General features: G+C 38.7%; 1 protein-coding gene across 1 annotated transcript; it reads right to left on the bottom strand.

Moving 5' to 3' along the window:
• Nucleotides 1-302: 302 nt before the first annotated feature.
• On the bottom strand, nt 303-24,224 carry RAB12 (RAB12, member RAS oncogene family). Its single transcript, XM_040057641.2, has 6 exons — nt 23,851-24,224; nt 12,309-12,369; nt 4,372-4,510; nt 3,753-3,842; nt 2,719-2,823; nt 303-2,438 (listed from the first exon to the last, which is right to left on the bottom strand). The coding sequence occupies exons 1-6, from the start codon at nt 24,092-24,094 to the stop codon at nt 2,325-2,327; spliced, it is 753 nt and encodes a 250-aa protein (XP_039913575.1). The 5' UTR covers nt 24,095-24,224; the 3' UTR covers nt 303-2,324.
• Between the last annotated feature and the right edge of the window lie 796 nt (nt 24,225-25,020).

Genomic DNA, 25,020 nt, shown 5'->3' with positions numbered 1-25,020 from the left:
CTCCTTTCTTCCCACATCACGCCACTAATGCCTGCTGGGTGGAGCAAGGGCATAAATAAACTGGTTTCGATTCATATAAAAGCTGTAGAGATAAAATCAGGACACAAACCCCTCTTCATAGTATAATGGATGGAAAGTAAACAGGTTTCCTGAAAATTTTACAATTTCCAATGAATAATAAAACACATTCAAGCACTCAAATAAATATGTCCTTCTTAAATGCAATTGTTTTTAATTTTTGGTACAAGAGACTGAGATCCCAATCTGCCTATATACAAACAGCACAGAATTACAAAAAGAAAATTTATCTAAGTCAAATTTCTTAATTTTTATTAAATTCAAAAACTGCAGGAAAAAAAATCACAAGTTTCTAAGTACAAATAAAAACAAATCAGCTAAAATAAAATAGTTGTCAAGTTAAAACCCACTTTCCATAATTTTCCCTTCCTTGCTATTGCCCACAGTATCATCTGAACTAGAAGTGCTTTAGAAATTCATTTTATCTTACCAATAGGATAGTAAACTGTAAGTTTACTATTTAAAAAAGCAAACTGTTTAGGCACAAGGTGGCAGAATACATAAGCACAAATATCAACCATGCTTTCCTTAATTTGTCAGTAGAAATCCATGTGTGCTACAGGTCTGCATGGCATTGAATTCAGAATGTCAGAGCTTATTCAGTGAAATAAGGGCTTTTTTTTTTTTTTTTTTTTTTCTGTTAACAGTTGTGTCTTTTTTTTCTCCCATAAAACGGAGAGAATCTGTTTAAGTCAGTGGTATACTTTACTATTCAGTGCCAGTGTTCTGGCTAGAAGAGTGGCAAAAGTGACAAAATGGGTTCTAGCACCAGAGAATGCGAAGTAGAGAAGCTGTAGTGTGAAAAAGACTGGTTCATACTTGTGTTGTCAGTGTAATTAATAGTCTGGCGACCACCTGCTAAGACAGCGTGACAAGCAGTCACATGCTATTTGAAGATATCAGCTGGGCCAGGCCATCAGCTGCTATCCCAACAGAGCAGTGACCAAGGTGAACAACTGATGTCTGCTGCTCTTCCAACGACACCTAAAGGAACTGTCAAACAGAAAATTAAATCATAACAAAATTAACACAAGGGTTGTTCCACATTCTAGATTCTACTTTTTACCAATCACTTGATACTTGCCATTCTAATAACAGGTGCAGTTCCACTGTCATTCATAAATACAAAATTTTATTTGCACTTCATTAGTTTAGAAAGACCACAATGTTTTTCAATACCACAACATTCAGGACACACCAAGTTATTCAAATATGTATCTACTGAATTACCACAGCTAAACTAAACAGTGCATTTAATAAAAGATATACCAAAGATATAATTCACAAGTTCATTATCAGACAAAATCCTAACACAGTATTTGCTTGATGGGAATAATTTCCACCATTAGGAAAGAAAATAATTTTACCTTAGGTTCCCTTCCCCCATCCCTACAGATGTCCAGACAAAAATACACATATATATTCTTTAACACAGGAAAATGTATCATCTTAATTTTTTTTTTTTTTTTTATTCTAAGAATTTGTCTAGGACAGCAGCATTGCTTTTTTAATAACTTCTTTTAGAGTTTGATATATCTCCATTCTTTCATTGAAACTTGACGATTCTTGTAACCAAATTTATGTTTATGCAGAAAATTATATATGCTTTTTCAAAGTGCAATCTTAGCTCTGCACCAGGTGTGATGTCTTGGTACACAAAGAAAGGGTGCAGCATTAAACAAAATAAATAAAAGACTGCCAAAAATTAAACCTAGCTTTTCAATAAATCCAGTCAGCAGAGGATGCTACAGCCAAAAATGTTTTCACTACATTAAAAGGAAACATAATGCTAATTATGGAAGCTTTGTACATAAAGTCCTCTGTTTTTAAAAAATTTGTCTTTAAAATAGTTAGCAAAGCACCATATACTTATCTTCATACCAGAAGAGCTTCTGCCTGCCTGTTTATAATAACAAAGAACTATTACAACATTTATGTCAAGAATAGGTATAGATTTAATTTCTCCTCCTCCTCAACTGGATGTGTGGCAAACCCCCACCGACTGTACAGTATTTATAACACTGGGGCAATAAATGAAACATCATCGTGAAGGAGAGGGGTAATAATTAAATGTTATAGTTGAATCCTACATAGGATTGCGTATTTGCATATTTACAAGTTAGTGTGTAGCTCTGACTCGAATAACAAAGTGCAACGAGAAACTGCCAAATGATTGTAGTGCAGAGTAGTACAGATACTTTCTTTACCCTCCTGCTCATATTTTTCACTCTGGAGGAAGTAACAAGTCAACAGCAACGGACATGTGGCCTTGGAGGAGGCAGTTCTGGTGGGATTTCTGGCTCTGGTTGCAGGGACAGGATACTGTTGGACAACTCATTTCTTATAACATCCAGTGGCATCTTAAAGAAAAAAAAAATCACCTGTAAACAGTCATCTGCATAGAAAGAACTCATTTCAAGAGTTCACTAACAGCCAAAGCCTCAAATTCAGGGTCTTTTGGGTCTTATTAGTGAAATGCAGTGGTCAGCAGTCTGTGAACTGCATCATGCCCACTATGCATTATCCAAAAATTTCACCTAACAATCTGTATTTGCTCTCTGTTCTCCCAAGCATGTGCAGTCATTTTTAAACATCGACCATTCGTGTGACCAGAGGAATACCACCACCTGAGTATTTTACCTTTTTCAGAATGTCATCAACAAGTTTTAGAAATATTTCATCCACATTAAAATTATCCTTGGCACTTGCTTCACAGAACCGCATCCCAGTTATTTGCTGTGCAAACTGATGGGAGAGAAAATAAAATAACTCCATAAAGATATGTGCAAACAGCCACGGATAGTGAATATACCCTCCTCATAAAACTTTAAAAAAACCCCCAAACACACAACTTCCCCAAATTTGTGATGGAAGACTAATTCAACTAGCAATCCTGAATCTGTATGGTACAGCAAATATTGCGACATATTTGCTTACAATAGGTTTACTGGAAAAGTGCTCTGCATTTTTCCGGACTTAATTCATTTATTCAGTTGACACATATTGCTGGAGACTGCCAAAAAGGAAGAACTTCTCAGAACAGCTAATCTCCAGTTTATTATTCAAAATGTAGGAATGGGAAGTACAGATGCAAGAATTAGCCTTGACTCCAAAAGTCTGCAATAAGCCTTCGCTTCCAAATGTTTGTGTATGCCCATACTGACATCCTTCTGGTCAAGACCGTGCTGATTATCACACTACAATAAACATACTCTCTTGCCAGGTTCCTTAACACTTTTGTGGTTGCAAGAGAACAAAAGGAACATGAAAACAAAGGTGAGGCAAGTAAACAAGCAGGGCTGTAGCCTGTCCAAAAAATAGTACTGAGAAGCAAACATCTGCAAGAAGGCCCACAAAGATTTCCTGAGCAGAGATTTCCATTTGTGCTTCAAGTCTTCACTTCAGAGGCCCCATTCAGAGCCCCAAAAGGAGTATCCCCTACACTACTGGTACAGTGTAAGCCAACTCGTAGCTTACTCTTTCTTTAGACCAAAGACACACTACTCCAGCAGGAACTCTTACAACTGCACATTATACACAAAGGAACACCACATGGATTTTGAGAGACCACCACCACTCTCAATATGCTCCCTTATGTCAACAGTCTCAACAAGAGCAGCCATGGACCATCAGCAGCAATGCCACAACAGCTTTGATTCTACACCTGTCCTTACCTTCTCCCCCTGCTGCCGAGTAATCTCTCGATCAACTTCACAGTCCAGTTTATTTCCAACTAATAGAAGCTCTGCATCTTCTGAAGCATACTGCAATTAAAACATTTCTAATTACCTAAACCTAGAAATATAGGATTTTGTAATGCAAACACAACAACAAAAAAATGGGCAATTCTGCTACTAAATAAGGAACCACACTGACACAATTTATAGGTAAATGTAATTCCCAAACATTACTACAAAAACTTTTAATTTTTAAATTCAATTTTTAAAATGTGACTTGATAACTAGCTGCTGCAGTTTATCTAAGAATGAACACAATGACCTTATTTCACAGACAGGCAACAAACCCCCTCCCCCCACAGCAAAGGTAAATGAGCAGTGTTACAGATTTTCACTGAAACTTCTAACTGGGACAATTCTAGATCAAGAAAGCAGAAATCTATTTTGTTCCATTTTGCAACAAAAACACACCAACGTAAAATCCTAGCTAAAAGTAATCAGTGAAAATTAGCTGACAGTAGTTTATTAATCCTAAACCAATGCTGTAAATTTCTTTGAGGGGAAAAAAAATCCTTATTAAAAAAAAGCATTTAAAAAGGAAATACTTAAGGCATACCTTATCAATCATTTTCATCCATTTTGGTAAATCGTCAAATGTTTCCTTCTTGGTGATATCATACACCAAAATAATTCCCTTGGCACTTCTGTAATAAGCTGAGGTAATGCTGTTGAATCTCTCCTGACCTGCTGTGTCCCTAAGAAGCAGCAGCAAACAGTGGCAGAAATATTTCACCAATTTGCAAAGTACAGAATAACTTTATTTACATTTTAATAATGGCACTCCAACATTTATTTAAGAGAGTACATTTCCTTCCATATGTGTGAATTTCAGGAAAAAAAATGGAGCAGTACTTCCAACCATAAAAAGTTTTCATATTAAAACTATTTATCCCACACTAACTTCACCAAGAAAGGCCACCAAACATTTCTACATATGTGTGAGAGTGAAGTTATCCAATGAAAATGTACCAGGAGATAAAGCTGGTTTTGTGTTACTGGGGTTTGTTTGTTTTGTGGACTTTTGGTTGAGTTTTTAACAGCCCTGAAAAAATGAAAAAATAAATGGATACATGCTCATTAAACACATCCACACATCCAACTATAAAATGAGCAATGCACTGATCATTATTATCTGAGCTTTCAGACTTTTTTTGGATCAACCACAGCAATTCAGCGACGGTTCTAAAACTACTGCAAAACCGCAGAAATGAATGAGAAGAATGAGCAATCACTATGTGATACAACTTTTGCACTAGATACCTGGCTTTCACACTTACATCTATTTATCTGAGGTGTGCAAGTAACATTTCCATGCTCACTGTCAGCACTGCAGGTATTTCAGACAGGGTGCATTCACACTGGAGACTTAATTCCAGCAATGCCACTAAGTCACCCATACTAGCTATGGCTTCTGTTCCAAAGTAGATGAGACAGAAGAACCATGAAAACTTTTGAACTGCTTTTAATCACATCATCAAGTCTACCTGGGGAAGAATTTTTGGCAGTTATACTAAAAAAATAGCTGGTGCATATCCTAAGTCTTAAAATGTGACTGGCATCTCAATTGGAAAGTAAGTCATATGGTGCCCCAAAGTGATCAAACATTTGCTGCATGAGTTCAGTCCCCAAAGTCAATGGATAATTTTGAAATTTCACTGTAAGAACAAGTCAAAAAAATGGATCAAAATTAAGAGTGGAGGGAGGAAAATTGTGAGCATGTGTGTTAGGACTCAAAACTTCAAGATTAATCCTCTTTAACAGTCACATTTTAGACAAAAGGAGGAGAATGATTTTGGGAATGAGATTAACAATGGAGACCTGAAACACTGGTTACCAAAAAAAAAAAAGGTCATGTTCACAAAATGCCACATTGATTGTCCCGAAGATTTAATCAGGTTCTGTGCACAACAAGCAGTAGAATAGACTACCATGAACCTATCTGACTCTGCATAAAATCTTTAGGAATTTCAAGTTTCAAAGTGAAGTATTTAACTTGCCCCTGAAATTGCCAAAGTGTACTTTATAGCAACAAATATTTGCTAGGGATGTTACAAAGTAAAGCAGTGTCTACTAGAAAAAGACTTGGAACTTCTGCTTCATAGCCTGAGAAAATAATGACTTATGCTTTACTGCAAGCCAATGACACTGCAACATGGGGCAGAAGAGAACAAATTCCTATTGCATCAGTTTTTATTTTTATTCAAATCCCGTTCTCAGAACTTTAGAATTACGTTCATATAAAGCTCTGGAACCCTACAGAAAATGAAAATAGATAGCTTGTTTCAATAAGGTCAGGCACCAGTAGTATTGCAGACCAGTTTTAGATGGTTAATTGGTTGTTTCCTTATTACTAATGAGGCATTTTTTGTAAAGCAGTACAAGCCCTGGCAGCTGAAATTATACATATATAATAACACTCAGAGCAAGTAACTCTACATTATTTTCCATTAATTATTTGTTACAGTCAGATTCATTTTTTGGAAAGTCCTTTGGATGTTCAAAGTTTAATAATTTCAGTATGAACCGTTGATTTTCCACATATAGATAACAATGCTCCAGTGCTTATGAACAGAACTCTCAGAATTATGACTTCACAGACCAGCCCCTGTCATCTGTTGCTAATCCAGCCTACTGATGAAGTGTATTAGGGATGGGAGACCTTTAGTTCCTTCATTCTGAGCACAAGTAACTACAGGGCAGGTGGAAGGACATATGTCATGTGGGAGAATACACCAATTCTATCTTTATTCAGAGTAATGGGAAAAGTTGCTTTTTGGTTTTGCTTGTCTGTCAGTTTGTTTTGCTGGCTAGTCTTTTCCCTTTTTTCTGCGCCCCTAGTGGAATACAGAAGTAAAGAAGGTATTTCAGAGTCATCTGTCTGTGCCTTCAGGTGAGTGCTAAGAACCTTTAGCAACTCCAGCACAGCGTACCAGATCAGTAAGTACATAAATTATAAAAAAAGAGGAGAAACAAACACTAATGTTCACCTACCCTCCCTGAAGGCAGTCATCAGCACACTGGATAAGCAGGCCATGAAGAGAACTATGCAACATTACACAACTCTCCCACTCCAGCTGTCTCCAACCCCACATTTCCCCTGCCCTGTCGAGTGCTCTGTCTCCAAGTCCACCTGGTACTATCAGCTTCTCCTCTTCCCACAACAACCTCAGGCTCTTTAAAAGTTTACAGCATTCCTAGGCTGCTGCACCCTGTGCTCCAGTTTGTGTAGGTCCTTCACTCAACGTCACACAACCTGGCCGACTTGCTGGCTGTTTGGGACACACCACATGCTGTGGCCAGTTTAGAACACCCATGGACAGCCTGGCTGCCCACTACCTACAATAAATGGCCAGATGACCACTGACTGTCACCTGAGTCATGCCAATCACAGTGGATTATGGCTGACTTTCTTCGCCTCGCTTGAAGTCACTGACTCCCCCACACTTCACTTCTCCTGCAGCAGGTGGAAATGCAACCAGTCAGCAGGTTTCTGATTGTGAGCATTCTATTCTATTCTATTCTATTCTATTCTATTCTATTCTATTCTATTCTATTCTATTCTATTCTATGTTTTCTTTGAAAAGTGGAAGGAAATAAGCTGGATTTGCCACCTCTAACATTATCTTTATGATGTATTAGTCTTCAAACTAGGGTGAAAGTTGGAAAACTATTTCTGCAATAAATAAGTTTAAAATGCAACCCCAGGGTACCTAAGTAAACTGCAGTTTGAGTATCAAGTTAATTTTTAGCATGGAAAATCATGTCTTCTACTAAGTGCCCTCATATTTTTCATGAAAATGTGCAGCAAATACTTCCAGTGTTGAGGAAAAAATGACAACCCCTAATACAGAGCTAACATTAAAAGCACATCCAACTTCAAATGCTTTCTTCTAATGTGCAGGGCTGGAGCAATTATTCTTGCCATACTATTTTCATGGATGTATTACACTCTTGCAGCTGGAGTATTTTAATAAGGATAGCTATTGAACCAGTAGTGGAAAGCCGGAAGGAGAGATGACCACTGTTTAACTGGGCTAACAGTACATAACATCATGACTTTCATGAATGATACTAAGTGCTACTAGTTCTTTATTTGCTCTGGTCAGAATCAACACAATAGCAGAAGTCAGTTCAATTTAATTCCAATTGAATTAAATTCCAGAAGTTCAGTAAGAAGTTATGACAACTTAAACAATGACTTAGCATAACTGAAAAAAACCCCATCAGATTACTTTTTTTAATGCTAAAAGCAGTTTTCTTCTGTTGATTGTTTCTTTTCCAAGAAAGTTTTCTAAATGAAAAGCATTGGTCTTTCTAATTTGTAATCAGAAACATACAGTGTATGCCTCCCCAACCAGCTATAATCTGCAATTAGAGAATCCAACTGCTTGACTGGTTTTTTGCTTCCCAAACAGAAACTTAGACATCACTCCAAAATTACAAACATACATTACGACAAACAAAAGCAAATAAAAAGATCACACAAAGCCCATTTTCAAGTATTGACTTGTCATGTTCTGTGGCAGACTGCATAAAACACAATACAAATACAGTTAATTAAGATATCTTTGGATAATTTCTCTTTTACATAAATGATCCCTGCGTCTATTTAAACCAGTTGAAACAAACATGGACAGACTCAGAACCGTCTCTAGCTCTCTAGTTAAATTAATTTTTTATGAGTGGTGGTGTAAAGTGGCAATTGAAGCGAAAATATTTTAAAACTTACATAAAAACTTAACACTAATTTAACATTTTCACATGCTCTATGCTTCTATGGAACCTACAGGCAGTATTTTAAAAAATGCTTTAAAGTAATTTTAGAGGTTATTTCTACCTGTCAAATGGATTTTTTCCTCCCATAAACCGCAAATATACTTAAGACCTTTCATTATATAAATAATTTATTTCAGAGGTACTGAACCAAAGGAACAACATTCTTATATATTCTAGAACAGGGACTTTTCAAGACAACTGTCTCTTAGAAAACAGAGCAGGCAGAATGTGAATTTTTTATGAGAATGCACTGGTTTACAACACCTTCAGAAGCAAATCAAGCTTGTTTTGTTCCCAGGTTGCTGGCTACCTCAAGCATTAAGCCTGTAGGGGTACCTGAGAGATCCCCAGGCTACTCAGTGAGGAACTGGGTGTGGTGGCAGGGCAGCACTGCTTCCCACAACCAGGTCCTTCCTTTCAGAGGGAAAGCTGGAAGTGACTGTGTAAGCTGCTTGTGTCACTGACTGCCCAGATTACTCAGCTGAGAGGGCACAGTCAGATACCTTCCTGTTCTGCTTCAAAGCATCAGCGAGGGGTTCCCACGATTTGATCCAGTTTTCCAGCTTTGAAGAAGCACTGATTCACAGATGCTTGGGTTTACCTGGACACTTAACACTATGAAGTACTTCTGGTTACTCTGCCTCACGACTTGAGCTGTAAGCAGGTATTACTTCTCAAAGGACACAGGAGCTTGTCTCAGCCTAGGACTGCAAGGCAGAAGCTGATTTACTGTATCCTACAATTTCTGGCAACCCAAGGGGCACTACTAACTGTTCCAGGTGGCACAGTAAAGGCAGATACTACTCTGTGTTCTCAGTAAAGTTCTATCACTGCATAATCTAAGAGTAGAAGGTTGTTACCTGACTGGAAGTCGGGGAAATAGGGGAAGCAGGGATCAGATAGGAAGCTAAAGATGAGCGCAGACATCTCTGTGATCCTCAGGGTACAATTCCGCATTATGAAAGGAACACATGAGACAAGTCCTTTTGTATTCTGCTCTCCTAACAGCAGCAGGTGTGAAAGCTGCTTTCAAAAGGACATCTTGCATGCCTAATCGCTTGGAATATTCAACACTGTACTGTTTTAATATATCTTTTGATAAACTCAAGTTGTAAAGCTTTGTGGAAAACACTCTGCTGATAGTGGTGAGGGGAGAGATAGGTCAAGTGACCATAAAAATACCAAAGTAAACTTTTTAAAAACCATTCTTGTTTGACTCTAGAAGTAGAATCATCAGATTACTAAAAAATAAAAAGCAAAATTTCATGCATTGAAATGTAACTTTTGTAATTTTAAGAAAACAGGTAAGTGTAAACTTCAGAAATTATCTGTTCACAGAATGAAACAGGTCTTTTTGTAGTAAAGTTACTGTGATCAAGGAATATAACACTACCAGGAAGTATGAGGCAGCCTAAATTCTGTCACTGTGTAGGTATGAAAGGAGACTGACTTATGATCAACAATGTAATTGAAGTCTGCATTTCTAAACTTCCAAGTGTTTGACTTGGTGAATTGCTTTCCTCTTCAATCCCACAACTGGAGGTACAATAAGGAGCTAAGGGAGCTGGGGCTGTTTAGCCTAGAGAAGAGGAGGCTCAGGGGAGACCTTGTCATCCTCTACAACTCCCTGAAAGGTGGCTGTAGCCAGGTGGGGGTTGGTCTCTTCTCCCAAGAAACAGAGGACAGGACAAGAGGAAACAGCCTCAAGTGCCATGAGGGGAGATTTAGATCCGTTATTAGGAAAAAAATCTCTTCACCAAAAGCACTGTCAAGCACTGGAACAGGCTGCCCAGGGCAATGGTTGAATCACTCTCACTGAGATGCAGACACGACCCTGTAAAGACATGCAGACACAACCCTTGGGCACACGGTTTAGTGGTGGACTTAGCAGCACTGGGTTAATGGTTGGACTCATTGATATTAAGGGTCTTTTTAAACCTAAATTATTCTGTGATAGTAAGAGTTTATAGGTAGGCTCAACAACACGCACAGCAGAATTCAGAATTAATTAGCAAAAGTCGTGCTTATCTAATTGCTTTTCTAAAAATACTGGAAGTATGCCATGGCAGTTTTAAAGATTAAGTATAAGAACAACATTTTAACAGCCACTGTTGGAGAGAAAGTGACACTTAGGAGCAGGATGTCATGTTCATGAATTTTATCATATTTTAAAATATAATCGCTTTACATTGTGTTTTCCTTGCCATTTTAGTAAGGCCTCCCATAGAGGTAATTACACATCTTAGCAACCTATCAACTCTTAAATTCAAATTTTAAGGTTTCCTATATCCTACTAGCATATTCTCAATATGTGGAAAATAATGGTTTAAACATTTCTTTTCCAAAAAAACTTAACTCCTATTTTATTCAACGTGAGAATATTTTGCTGTAAGTTTAGCACATTTCACAGTAAGAATGCATATTAGGTGTACATTAGCATCTTCACATCAGAATTTTTTGTTACCTCTGTCAGCTGCAGCCGACCCTGGCTAACAACTGCTGGCTCAACTGCCAGTCTTGTGGTCATAGGTTTCCAAACAGGGACAGATGAATGAAGACATGCCACTAACATTCAAGTGTTAGGTGACAGATGAGACCAAAGATGAAGCAGCAGTTAACTCAGAGGGAAGCAAGACAGACACATGGTGTGACAGACAGAATTGATGGTGACCTGCCAAGAGGAGTTAGTAAACTGAATTCACTGCATCCATGTAGATAAGAATGAAAAACTACCAGAATATCCCAAAAGTCTAATAAAAATAATATTTAGAGCTTCCCCCCCCCCCCCCCCCATGGATTGTTAGCAGCTTAAACAGTTTAACTACAATGCCAATTATGCATCACACACTGTTAATAAATCAAAGCTAAGCTTCTACATAGTAGTATGTAAGATTAATGTACAGAACATAGCTGGTTTATTCTCTCATAATTTTGTTTATGTATTGTAGTACTTTGCAAAACAAAGGAGTGTTTAGCTCAGTAATTTCAAAACAATAAAAAATTGTATTAATCACCAACATGGAGAACCATTACCAGAAATCACGTAGCCTACTCCAGAAAGGAAGAATTTAGCTCAGACATTGAGCTTTCTGTAGTAGGACATCAGTACCAGCAAAGATATAGTCTTACTTGCATGGGATTGCTTTATTTTTCCATGCTGATTAGAGTGGATATGATTTACTTAAGTCTTGAATGCCCTTCGCTTTGAAGTTATTTAAAAACAGTGTCAAAGAAACAGCACTGCCTATACCAAGTTTCAGAAAAAAAGCTTGGAAAATACTTCACAGTTGCTTTATAACTGCTGCTACAATGAAGGTCAGTTTTAATCAGTCCAGGAAAATAAAGAAAACAAAATGTACTTTCTCTAGTGTCTATTTAACACAGTCAACTTTTGTTGTTTGTAGAACTTCTATTTCTTGAGTAGGTGATGTCACTCTTCCAGGAAAAGGGGCTCAAGGCCTCTGTGATGCATCAATATTTCAGTAATTACATTCATGCCCTACTTCTAACTTTATCTCTCCTTTTCCTCCTTTACCCTCATAAAAATCTAAGAGCTATTTGGTTTTGTTTAAGTCTTGTGGAAATGGAGGAGAGAAATAATAGGGTAAGAGCTAAACCAGCTTATAACAGTTAATAGTAGTATTAGACAAGCATATTAATTCATGCTAGAACATAAAAATTAAAACATACTGCTGGTTGCACATTTGTTTTACTTACCAGATTTGTAATCTAATTTTCTTTCCTCTTAGCTCTACTGTTTTGATTTTAAAATCAACACCTATAAATAAAATACAGTAAACAAAAAAGGAGGAATAAGAAGCAAAAGTAATGAGGGTGTATTTTTTTTTTTTTTTTTAAATCAACTTGTAACAGTGTGAACAAGCAGAAGGGTTTGCACCACTATGGTCAACTCAGGAACATCATGGGGATTTGACAACCACTGTATAGCCTGTGAGCCATCCAATCTGGCAGCATCACAACATAAACCTTCCACTCTGTACAAAATTTCCAGCAGCAGGTAAACCCAACACAACAGTAAAACAACAGGCACAGTATGATTGTTTCTCTCCTATTCACCTCGACTGTCAAGGACAAGCCTGTTCTACTTCCAACCGGCACAGATGCCCTGGAGGCATGGAGCAGAACCAAGCCCTCCACATCAGTTTTGCTGTGTGTGAAGCAGCAACAATATAGGTCTGGCTTCCAGGATGGATTCTTAGCATCTGTAAAGTTCTGTATTAAAGTGCTGGAATTAAAGTTGGTTTATGAAGAAGTTTGTCAACACTGTCATTCTTAAGTTCTGTAAATATTTATTAACAAACTTCCTATTATTCAAAGAAGGTATTTGACTTTTAGAAATTATTTTATACCTGTATGGTACTTTTATTCATCATCTCAAAACTCCAGTCACATTTTGAATGCATGCTAAATATCAAAGATAGAACCATGAAGACTTTGTCATACAGAAAGATTTAACCTCTATTAAAAAAATAATGCTGGCCAGCAACAAATAAGATATACTGTGGTCAAATAATACCTACACACAAAAGATTACCACTTTAACTACAAAAATGTATGAGGAAATAAATGTTCTAGAATATCACATATTTGTAGATTGTGAACCTGTTCATTTTAGGATGCATTTGTATGAAGATTTTTGCTCCAGTTCTTCCTTCTACACATCACCTCTCCTAAGAGAGCTAAATCAAAAAGGGAGAAATAAAAAGACATGAGAATGTGGTTCAGACCCGCACACTTAAAACTCACACAGAAGTGTAGAAGCACAATGTGTTGGAAACACTTTTGCTATTTCACATTCAACTGTAAACTAAGAACAAGGATGGAACTGAAGAGGAAAAATGGTTTTTATTTTCTATAACAAAACCAGCACATTTTCCCAAAGACCACCCTTGGTAAAAGCTGAGCGTCCCTGCTGATATTAAGAACAGAGACTGAATTTAAACTTTGACAGAAGGGACTGAACTTGGATATTATGTCTATGTTTTCAGTTAGCAGAGCAGGTGGACATTGTTCAGCCAGATTAAATAAATGGAAGGATAACTGACCTTCATTCTCCGAAACAAATATCCCCTCTAACAGCTTGCAGTTGCACATTGCATATTGATAAAAACAGTGGTCATCACACCATGACTTTTGTCCTCATTTTCCATGTCCTTAATATTGTCTAGGATACTTAACCACCAATTCTTGGAGAGATATTCAGAATCAAAACATGATGCCTGTACTTCACTTACAAACACATCTCTCTTTCAAACCCCGGGAGTCAATGTGTTAAACTAATTTGTACTAAACACTTTAAAACGCTAATGGCAATTTTCAAGTACGCATGTGCAAATTGATAAAAATATTAAAATTATTAAAATTTCAAAGAATTTATTAATCCTAACTTCAAGAAATCTTTTTGTACACTTCCAAAGAGTGACTGTCTTAGTGCAAAAGCAGAAGAGAAATGATCCAGCTATGTTCTAGTATCCTAAGTGTGTGAAATGAGAATTTTTTGTAATTCTATTCTAATAATTATAGTTTTTAAAGAAACACACATCCATTTCCACTGTTATAAGACTTTTCTCAATATAAATGCATTTAAACTATATAACGCAATTGTCTTAATAGTCACAACTTTGTCTACAAGATAGAATTTAATTAACTGTAATTGCTTGCCTCAAACCTCTCCTGTCCTCAAGGAAGTTTGAATATAACTGCCCAGGCATCTCAATCCCAATTTCTAATCCTGCCATTCTGTCACACACAACCACTGTCACACAAAACATATGATTTGCCATTCATTTGATGTTAAAAAAAAGTATAGATCATCTCTGATCCCAAGGTGAGTGTTAAAACCACCACAGGGATTTAACGTAAGTTTCAATAACTACATAACAAAAATATTTTTATTTTTATGGAAGTGGTTTATACAAACCACTGCTGTCTTATAGAAACCAAAAACCAAAAAGCTTTTGTTACAATTTTAGAAATGAAAATAATTAACTATGGAGAGGAAATACAACTGTTGTAATAAACCATGTTTTCAACATGGGACTTCCTGGGACTAGAAGGCACAATATATGAACAAAATGAAGCAGAAAAAAGCCTATATAATAAAGAGATGGTTTCAAAATAAATAGTATTTATTCAACAGCATTCTTACTTTCAATACAGATCTTTTTATTAATCATCTTAAAGTCATACCATGAAATATTTCCCCACTGTGAAATTTTGCAAGGAATAATACAAACAAGAAACAGTTTTGGAAAAGCAGACAAAATCTTCTATGGAATCATTTGAATCATTTAACACTTAAGTCAGACAGAGTGCCAGAACTCTGCAAGGGTTGCTCAACTACTTTTTATAATTAGTAATGCTCTGCAAGCATCAACACAAGACCAAAAGCTTCATGTCTGCCAATACTGAAGGAAAAAATTTGGCAGCTTTCCTTTTGTACACAAAGAAACAAATTCCTAAGCCTGTCAGGTTTCATTAGCATGTTTCACCGTAGACTGCCAAAGCCAGTGCTTCAAGTTTACATACAAAGTAGTAATTCAATTAAAACAACAATACAATAATTTGTTTTCCACTTCAATTTCAAATATTGCATTGAGTTAAGAAAAAGGTCAATGAAAGAAATTATTTAGCTTGACATATGTTAATGGAAATACTTAAATGAAAAGTTTTGCTATCCATACAATTGCTCTGGCATGGTTTTATATACAGTTCAATAAAACAGAATAATCAACAATTACTGCAGCTGACAACTACATTAAATCTGAATAATATATCTTCTAAGAAGAAAGGATTTTTAAAAAAGCTCTCTTTAGCTGCTGCAATACCAGCAAACTATCACTGGTTTGCATGCTACCTAGCTTGTTTTTAAAGGCCTACTAGCTAATTTATTGCTAATTTATTGTCAGTGAACAATAAAATATACACATGCCAGGAAATTTGACTAGTGCATGTGCTTATGACCATACTGAAGCATGCCATTTGCCCGGTCACAGTGATGTAAGGGGAACTACAAGGCTTATTACAGTCTCCCCTCCCATTAAAAAGCCTTGTTTCTATATATCAGGCTTGCATGGACAACAGGCAATCAATAATTTTCCAAAATTATTACATTCAGACAACAAGTAAATCCAAATCACCATCTCTCTTTTTATGGAATTTATGGAATAAAATTGTATGTGTCTTGGATGTCACATTTTGACCCTCACTTTTTGCTAGAAAGGCTTTCTTCGGGAGTCCAAACAAACATCCTCCAAGAACTAATGTAAAAGGCACAAAAATACAGATCTCAGCATCTGGTTTGGGTTTCTGATTTTGCATTTATTTAAGCATTTGAAAGTATATTGATTGAGCTTTCCCTATAACTTAAATCTACAAAGGAGTATCTCCTCTCCCCACAGGCTAGATATATGTCAAATAAGGCATTAAGGACAGCAACACTAACCTAGTGTAACATCAGTTAAGGATTTGGAACATTTTATTTAATGTTCCAAATGTGCACCATTGCACATGTGCTAGTAGCACATGAACTCTGGATGAAAAATATACTTCACGCAAAGAAGAACATCTATTACAATATGGGCTCAACTGAAGCTTTGCCCCCTACACGAAAGACAAGGGCTACCAGGATAGAAGGGTTTAAAAATATATTAAAGACACAGCCAAAAAAACTACACACTTTTCAAAACTAAACTGCCTTAAGAGAAAGAGAACAGAGACTCAAACCAGAAGCGCACTACTGAAGGTCTAGATAAGGGCAAGTCACTGAGGATGACATCTCTTGTCAATGGACCAATGAGACTGTTTCAAACTTGAGACTGAAATCCTACAAAAATGAAGCCTAGCCCAGAACTGATTTCTCACCCAGCACATTAATTTCTCACCCCAAACAGGAACCAGAGGTTATCTGCTAAAGCACAAATTGAGATACACAGAACTGGGCGCAGCCTTTCTCTTTAAAGCTAAAAGTATTTGTTTAGAAATAAAATAGCAAAGAAACTTCTTATTATGCATTTTTTTGTTTAAATTTGCAGTATTTAATTTCCTTTCATAAGAGACAGAAAAAGAAAGTGGAAACAGTTTTGCTTAATGCACATAGAGTGACCTTTCAGTGGACAAGATTTCCTGGTAACAAAGTTAATGGAAGAGCTGGGAAAACATGCAAATAGAGCACAAAACCCCCTCTAACTAAAATCAATTTCAATGGATTCAATTTTCAGAGGCCTGTTAGTGATTTGCATCAAAGTAATTCAATCAGTGAAAGATAATCAGACTATGCTTAAAGAAACACAATCAGTTTAAAAATTCAGAGGTAATATACCAATTAACCCTTAAAACAGACATATTAATTTGAAGGCTATGACAGGTTATTGAATTTAGACATGTGACGTTATGCAAAGATTTTTTCTTACTTATGCTACATTTGATAACATGGTCACATGAGTTTTGAGGTAACAGCCATCTTTATTAGTCCTGGTTTGTAACTCAAACAATACTTACACCTATCCCAAAACTGCCAAAGTCAATGAAAAGATGCTCAAGAGCATGCCTTCTGATTCCCATCCTCTTGCTTGGTGGGGGGAGAAGAAATCAACAACAACTGGTACACAGGGAGGACAGGAAAAGGTTACAGAAACTGTTACCAGGAAAAAACACCCCAAACCATTTTGTCTTATTTTAAGAAAATTATAGGGCAGGCAGTTAGTTTTTAAACCACACCAAAGTGGAAATGCATCTTTCAAACTGCACGTTAAAAATTAAAAAATTTCAAAGAAGACATTTGGAACCATTTAGTGCTAAGTCAGATATAAGTATGTTGTTTGGGGATTATTTTAGAGGCAGGTAAAGTACGTTGTCCATAGAGCTTCAAGCATGTAATTCTAGAACGATTAACATGAAGATATTTGAGACTGCGTGCCTAAAATAAAGATGTACCCATACCTCAACTGGCAACTGGGCTACAGACTGGATTGAAACAGATACCAATTTTCTTTTTCTTCTGTGTAATATACATGCAGTGAGTAAATATTGAAGGTGTAGTCAAATTATTTTCTTTTTTTTTTGAATGCCCAATAGACAGCTTCTAAACATTTCAGCTGCTTGGTACTTTGCAATTCAGTGAGAAAGGAGGAAATTATAATTTCTTTACATTCTTGTGGACAATAAAATCACAAGGCCTTTCAGAAAACCTAGGCTTTTGACACTATTTAGGATAGTAAGTTCAAAGCATGTACCAAAATGCTGGCGAACAGAATGAGGTGGAAGAGGAAATTGGAAGCAGTAAGTCTCTCTGTGGCTTCATGAACAAGACTTCTTTTCAAATTTCTGATTATGACACAGAAAAACACACTGAGCTACTGGTCAACAACTACCTGACCTGAAGGGAAAACTGAACAGAAAAAGAAAGGTTATTTCATGAGCAACAATATCCAGATTTTCAGAAGGCAGGACCTATAAGCATTTTGTTTTGGTATAAAGTTTCCCTCTACTCGAGCTATCAGCAGAAATAAGTTGTAAAAGTGCTGCTAACCAACTTCCAGAAGTCCCTAAGAATCATATGGCCTTATTTTCTTTTTTTCTTTCCTAATGACACGCTCAGCTGTTCACAGCAGAGACTGAGTCTGACAGCTGCATTCCACTCTCCTTGCAAACCTAGCTCCCCATTTGACACCACTCAAGTGGCCTCTACACTCTGCGTGTTGTTTTATTTGGGTATTCTCATATATGTCCTAACTAGGGACTCTGACAGTCCTGGAGTGTTGATATAACCCAGTGCCTGAATATTTCTATCAGCTGAAGTTAACATCTAGTTTACAAATGAAAAAAAAACAAAGTTCAACTTCAAATTTACTCTTGTAACCTCTTATTAATCAAAACCCCCATAACTCCACAAAACCCTATTCCTAAACCCTAATAATTTATATTATCTACCTACCTTTTCCTGATTTAAATTACAGTTTTGTTCACTTATGAGGATTCAAATGATTATGCATAGGAAACCATTGCTGACTATGCCAAATGCTGTAAAATACACTTAGCTGACACATCTGGGGCACACAATGACTAGCCAGGTGTTTTCACTTGCTGGATTCTCTATGTTGTCCATTACAAGTGACTATACTGCTCCTAAAGGTAAAAGGCAGCTTCCAGGGGGACACAGGCTTCTGTCATAATTTGCACCTCCAAAGACAAACAAGGAGGTTCATACATGCTCCCAATTATCTTAAGGTTTTGTGTAAGACCTTTGTTTTTCTCTGCAACTTTCCAGCCTCCCGCTCCTCTCTGTTTATAGTTTGGCAAGAAACTGCAGCACACGACTGGTATTGGTATGGTTTATTTACACTATTCTTCACTAGTCAAAGAGCCAACACACAAAACCAGATGTATTTTAACACCCTGGATATGCAAAAGTAAGAACAGTCACTTCTCACAGAATTACTTATCCCTCATCAAAACTTCCTTCCTTTTTTTTATTTAACAGAAAAAATTTCTCCCATTGAGTTAAGAGCTGTTGCTTGATTAAAGCAAGAACATCTTACTGTTACTTTGTCATGATATGGCAAACTAAGAAACATTTATTTCTACTCTTTCTCCCCTCTCCCCACACCAAATAAGCTTTCAGTACCAACCTATTGAAGGGGGGGGGAAAATCTTTAAAGAAAAATTATAATGAATTATACTTGTCAGAGAGCCCACAGACACACACAAGTGCATCAAAGAAAGGAACGTTCTTTTAGTTGACTCAGGATGATTTTGTGAAAATTTTACATAGATTGTTCTTCATCTCAGATTATTTCAAATTACTAAATTAATTTTTAAGCCATAGTTTTGATTTACTGAAGAAAAAATCAAATTATTAGTAAGCCACATACTCTGTTTACAATACCTGTGGGAATACTGATTAGATAACTAAAAAGACTGAGGAGTAACTTAAAGGCTGTTCTGAAAAATTACATATTTTAGAAGTGAATAGTCGGATACTTTTGAGCAAAAACCATTATATTATATGACAATCTTATGGGAATGAAACTGAACATTTATGTTGCTAGCCCACATTTTTTTTAAGAAAATGAAGACAGGTTTGAATTGTGACAGAAACCCCAAACATATGTATACATACACACAAAAATATGTGTAGATTTGTATACCATACAGAAATGTCTATAAATTAAAGACAGAAGCTATTGTTCATTTAATGGACACTAGGAATTTTGCACAGTATTTTAAAAATAAATAACAAGAACAATTTCACTTGGAAGGAAAAGCTATGGACCTCTGTAAATCTCAGGAGTTTCTGATTTCCATACCATTTCAGATGAAGGTGAAACAAGGTCAAAGAGCACTTCTGTGAAGCCAAAGGAGTCTTGCGTTTACACGGCACTGATCTGGATCCCTCAGGCCACAATTAGCCCAGAATAGATCACAGGTCACAAAATTCCCATCCTGATCCACAACAAACCTTCCCATTACAAACCTCACTATTATTTTGCTTGTAAATGAGGACAGGAGGAAGTTTTAGTGTTTACTACAAGTGATGCTTTGGTTTCCTATGAACAGCTGCTAAAACAGCCAGCAATGCACAGGGCACATTATCAAGGGCAAGTGCCCGTTTCTGGGATGATTTTAGACCTGGTGGAAAAGAGCTGAAAGATAAGATGAGGAGGTCTGAAGAGACTTTACATACTGAGCCAGCATGTAAAAGAAAAGCTGAGGAGCCCAAGCTGATTTGAGGGACCACAATCAGCATCCTAAGAGGTGAGTCAGTGCAGGGCCTCGTGTTTGGGAAAGCAGGAACCTCAGGTTCAGAGAATAAAACCCAGAGAGAAGTGTAATGTCTGTGGAAAAATTAGATCGACAGGAAATACTGCTGAGTACAGGAATTCTGTAGATCTGTCATGGAAGAAAAACAGCAGAGAGACTAGAAATGAACTAAGAAGTGGTGGATTAGGTAGGATGTACAATCACGAGACTGAGCAGTAGCTGGACAGACACTGTGAAGGGAACAGAGGCCACTGAATTTTTAATAAAGGGACTGACAGAAAAGAGGTTGAGAGAGCACCATTTAAAAAAATTAATATACAAATTTAACGTCATGACTACGGAGATCTGAATTAGGATGTATTTTTCCAGGATGAGAACTAGTTGAGGTGGGATAAGGGGGTAGAAGAAGCAGTGGCAAACACTGTTTCTTCACCCCCATGCTTGAATCTTCTTACAAACTGGCAACGTATTTATCCACTACTCTTGGAGAGATCATTCTGCTTCACACCATATTTGGTGCATACGTTTTTTAATTGCCAAGTCTGGAAAACTTTCAAGTGATAGCTTTGGATTCTGCTCCTGTGTGAATAATGCAGGCAACAAATAATAAATGGAGCTCAAAGTTTACTTTAAGAGTGTAGATATATGTTTGTTGACAAAGCTAATATGATCCCAATATTACCCCCAAACAAGTTATTATTCCATTATAGAATGACAGTGGATTTAACATTGGCATGCAGAGAGTAATTTTACATTTTTTAAAAATCAGTAAATATTTGAGTATATTGGGTATTCTCAGTGCTATGTAAATAGCAGATTTAAGGAGACATAATATTCCATGCAACTAATTTAATGCCCAAAATAAATACATCAAAAGAATTTTAGATCAACAGCACATTGTGTGCTGTTATGAATAATGTGCTGAAATCTGCCAAGCTATTTTTGAACACTTTCAAAGAAGTTCTGAGCTGAGACTGAAGATATGCTGATGTGTTTACATTACAGAATTTTCTTTACCATTCTGGCAATGTAGTCTTCTTAAATTAGCATTTAAATACTGTATCTTTCTTAATTGAATTGACACCTTTCTTTTTCTGCAGAAATGCTCCACTTTTTGGTAACATGCCACTATTATCAGCACTTATGGACAAGAGACGGAAAAGGTCTTTGGACACGGCAATTCTGCACTGTCGGAGGAAGTACTTTGAGTAGTATCTGCTTTCATACAAAAGCTTAAGGTGCTAAATGCTGCTCTTTTTGTCCTATACATCCACAGGCTTTAGAATAAAAACACGAAATTAAGATTGAGACCATTAGTATCAATGTAAGGAAGTAAATATGTATTCTATCATTCAATTTTAAATGCAGTTTTGCTAATACAAGGTACATACAACAACATGCAGCATTTTGGTTGGTTATATGGCCTTTTCAAATTTAATCTCGAGGTATATTCAGTTTATGTAACTGGATCAATCATAGCATTTTCACTGATGTTTCAAAACACATTATCCACTTGCAAATTCTTGAAGACCACTGCAGTTAAGTGGTGACAAAGGAATGATTTCAACAGTGTATTAGAGGCTGAACTCAGATTGTTCTGGAGTGTGGGTTATTTTAAATCTATATGAAATGTAAATAGAAGAGGTTACCTTTTCTTACTTTATAGTGCAAAAAAATCAGAGTACGAGCTGACTGTGAGATGCTCCTTAATTTAGTAGTCAAAAGATCTGGAGGAATCTCAACAGCTCTCAAGTTTAGTCTGAGGACCTTGAAAGAATGCCACTACTATCAAGTCCTTCTACATGTATTTTGGCAGAAGCTGATTTTCCTATGCTGCTTTATGTTGGCACATTTTGTACAACAAACATTACGTAACCTTCTGTCTAGCAGCATATCACTACTTATTTCCTGTTTCTTCCCTAAAATAAGGAAGCCTCTCCGCTTAAATCACTGTCTCGGTTATTTAGGAAGTCAGTTTTGTTCAAAAGGCCTGGAAGTCTGGACCGGGGTCTAAACCACCTCCCCTCACTTCCCAAGATTCACAGCAGGAAACTAACCCCAGTTACAGAGAACAGCCCAGACTTGACAGAACCCTTAATGTGGGTCAACCTAAAGAAGATGCAGAAGAGTTAAAATCAATGTCTAGACCTGGGGAATTTATAAAGAATACATTCCTCCATTAATTGTACTTCAGTTGTACCATAAATTCAATTAATCCGTTCATCCAGACAAGCCATCAACATTTCTTTGTAACAACACATCCCTTGAGGATGAATACCTCGGATATGCTATCACTGTCTTTCTAACTTCTGCAAGGTTAAGTTGCCAACTTCAAACAAAAAAAAAACTTCATCAACATAACAGTGCTAATCTGCACTACCAGATCTGGAGTCTTAGCCTAGGAAAGAATTAAATAACTGGCAAAACACACATTAAAACAAAAGTATGAGCAACTGCATCATTTTGTTACAGGAAGATCATTTTGGATAGTAATAACTCAGCTTCTAAAAGGCAATACAATCACTTTTCATCAGATGCTATAAATTCCCTCACATTCCAAGCTACAATTAAGCTAAGCATAAGTATTTTCCAGTGACACAGACTTTAACAACCACCTTGCTGCAATACTCAAGAGTTCAACTCCAAGGATAGGACTCTAATAACAACACAGACTAACTAGTTTGTATTCCTCCCTTTACACACTTGTGTATTAAAAGACAGCAGGCACTAAATTACCTCCAAGACTCGCACAGATGACTAAACCATGAATAAGACAGCATACTAAAGAACTAGAAGCTTGCTCTCTAGTTAGCCGTATAAAGAGCCAAACACGCAGTGTTCTCAAGAAACAAAACATTAACCTGGGATCTAACATCACATGGGGGTTCTTCACGAAGCCATAGCAGCCATCTGGAGTTAATCTGACTGCGGTCTGTAAGAGTAGTTGAATAATACACTGGAAGAGTACACAAAATACACACTGCAACTTTTTAACTCCTGAAGTACTCGTGTCTCCTTACCAGCAACATCTAAGACTTAAGCACAAACCCCTGCTTTACCAACCGTGCCTAATTTTTTTCTTTAAACTGTCTGCCGTTGGCAAGGCTGAAACAGGACAGCCAGCAGCTTCTCAGAACTCGTAAAGCCAACTAGGAATCCAGGATCTTTCCAAGAAGCGCTGCTGAAGTCCGGCACCAACCGAGCCCCTAAGCTTCCCACGGCCGAGGAACCCACCCGGGGAGACCCAACCCCGCTGCCCCGGTCGGGAAGGGGACGGGGAGCACGGCGCGGCCCGGAGCGGGGCCAGGTCTGGGAGGGAATGCCTGGCAAGCGGGGAGCGGGCCAGCACTCGGGGAAAGGCGGGACAGGGGCCGGGGAAGGGCGGCCGCCGCACCGAGCCCCGCATTCCCAGGGCCAGGCCCTGCGAGCACCGGGGGGAGGAGCGCCCACTCCCCCGGGACGGGACGCGCTCTCTTACCCACGGTGGACTTGCAGGCCTCGCAGAAGGTGTCGTCGGTGAATCGCTCCATGAGGCTGGTCTTGCCCACCCCCCGCGACCCGATGATGATCACCTGCAGCTTGAAGTCGGCCGGGCGCGGCGGCTGCTTCCTACGGCGGGACTGCCCCCCCGAGAGCGCCGGCGACCCCGCCGCCGAGCCCGCCCCGAGGTCCAGCCCGCCGCCCCCCGCCCTGCGCTGCGGCAGCCCCGAGCCCGGCTCCATCAGCGATGCATGCGGCAGCGCCGCGCTCCCTCCCCGCCCTCCCCGCCACCGGCGGCGACCACTGCGAGGCACGGGGAGGAGCGGGCAGCGAGGACGAGACGCGGCCGCCGCCCGGCCCTGCTCGAGGGGAACGGCAACAGCCACAGGAACGGGAACTGCGCCGCCGCCACCGCCGCCGGGAGCGGCGCGCCCAGGCCCGCGCAGCGCCCTCTGCCGCGCCGGAGCCGCGGCCGGGCCGCGCCGCAGTGCCGGGGGCGGGAGCGCCCGCCCGGCCTGCCCCGCCCCGCCCGGCCCGGCCGCGGCGAGGGCAGTGTGGGCCGGGGGCTCAGCCTTGCCCGGGTGGGCCGCGGTGCGCTTCGGCGCTGCGCAGCCGCGTCTTGCTTCGAGCTGCCAGTGGGAGCTATCTCTGCCGGGACGCTCATCCTCGTTGGGGGATTGGAGCGTTGCGCTTACGGGGAAAGGCTGAGGGAGTTGGGCTTGATTAGCCTCAAGAAGAGACGACTGAGACGGTGTATATAAATACCTAGGGAGGGGTCCCAAGAAGATCAGGCTCTTCTCCGTGGAGCCGAGAAATAGGACAAGAGGCACCGCGGGAAGCGGATGCGCAGAAAGTTCCACCTGAACACGAGGAAGAACTTTTTCACTGTGCAGTGATCGTGCACTGGAACAGGTTGCCCAGAGGGATGTGGAGTTGCCCTCACCGGAGATAATCGAGAGCCCTCTGGACGCAATCCTGTGCACTGTGCTCTAGGATGATCCTGCTTGAGCAGGGAGGTTGGATCAGATGACCCACTGTGGACCTTCCCTACGTGACCTGTTCTGTCATTCTTGATTTTGTCTCTCCTAAATAGTCAAGCAGACCTCAGCCCTGGGTGGACTCCCCGTGTGTGGTAGCACACACGGGTCTGGAGTCATCCAGGGATGGA

This window comes from Hirundo rustica, chromosome 1 (assembly GCF_015227805.2).
Source record: "Hirundo rustica isolate bHirRus1 chromosome 1, bHirRus1.pri.v3, whole genome shotgun sequence".
In the NCBI taxonomy this organism is placed as follows: domain Eukaryota; kingdom Metazoa; phylum Chordata; class Aves; order Passeriformes; family Hirundinidae; genus Hirundo; species Hirundo rustica.
This window is presented reverse-complemented; position numbering and strand designations above follow the sequence as displayed.

What these genes read in the sequence shown, in the direction of transcription:
- RAB12 (XM_040057641.2), bottom strand. Translation starts at nt 24,094, where the DNA reads ATGGAGCCGGGCTCGGGGCTGCCGCAGCGCAGGGCGGGGGGCGGCGGG. An exon ending in GGCCTGCAAGTCCACCGTGG is followed by an intron (nt 12,370 to 23,850) that starts GTAAGAGAGCGC and finishes TTTTATTTATAG; the next exon opens with GTGTTGATTTTAAAATCAAA. An exon ending in GGATGAAAATGATTGATAAG is followed by an intron (nt 3,843 to 4,371) that starts GTATGCCTTAAG and finishes TTTTAATTGCAG; the next exon opens with TATGCTTCAGAAGATGCAGA.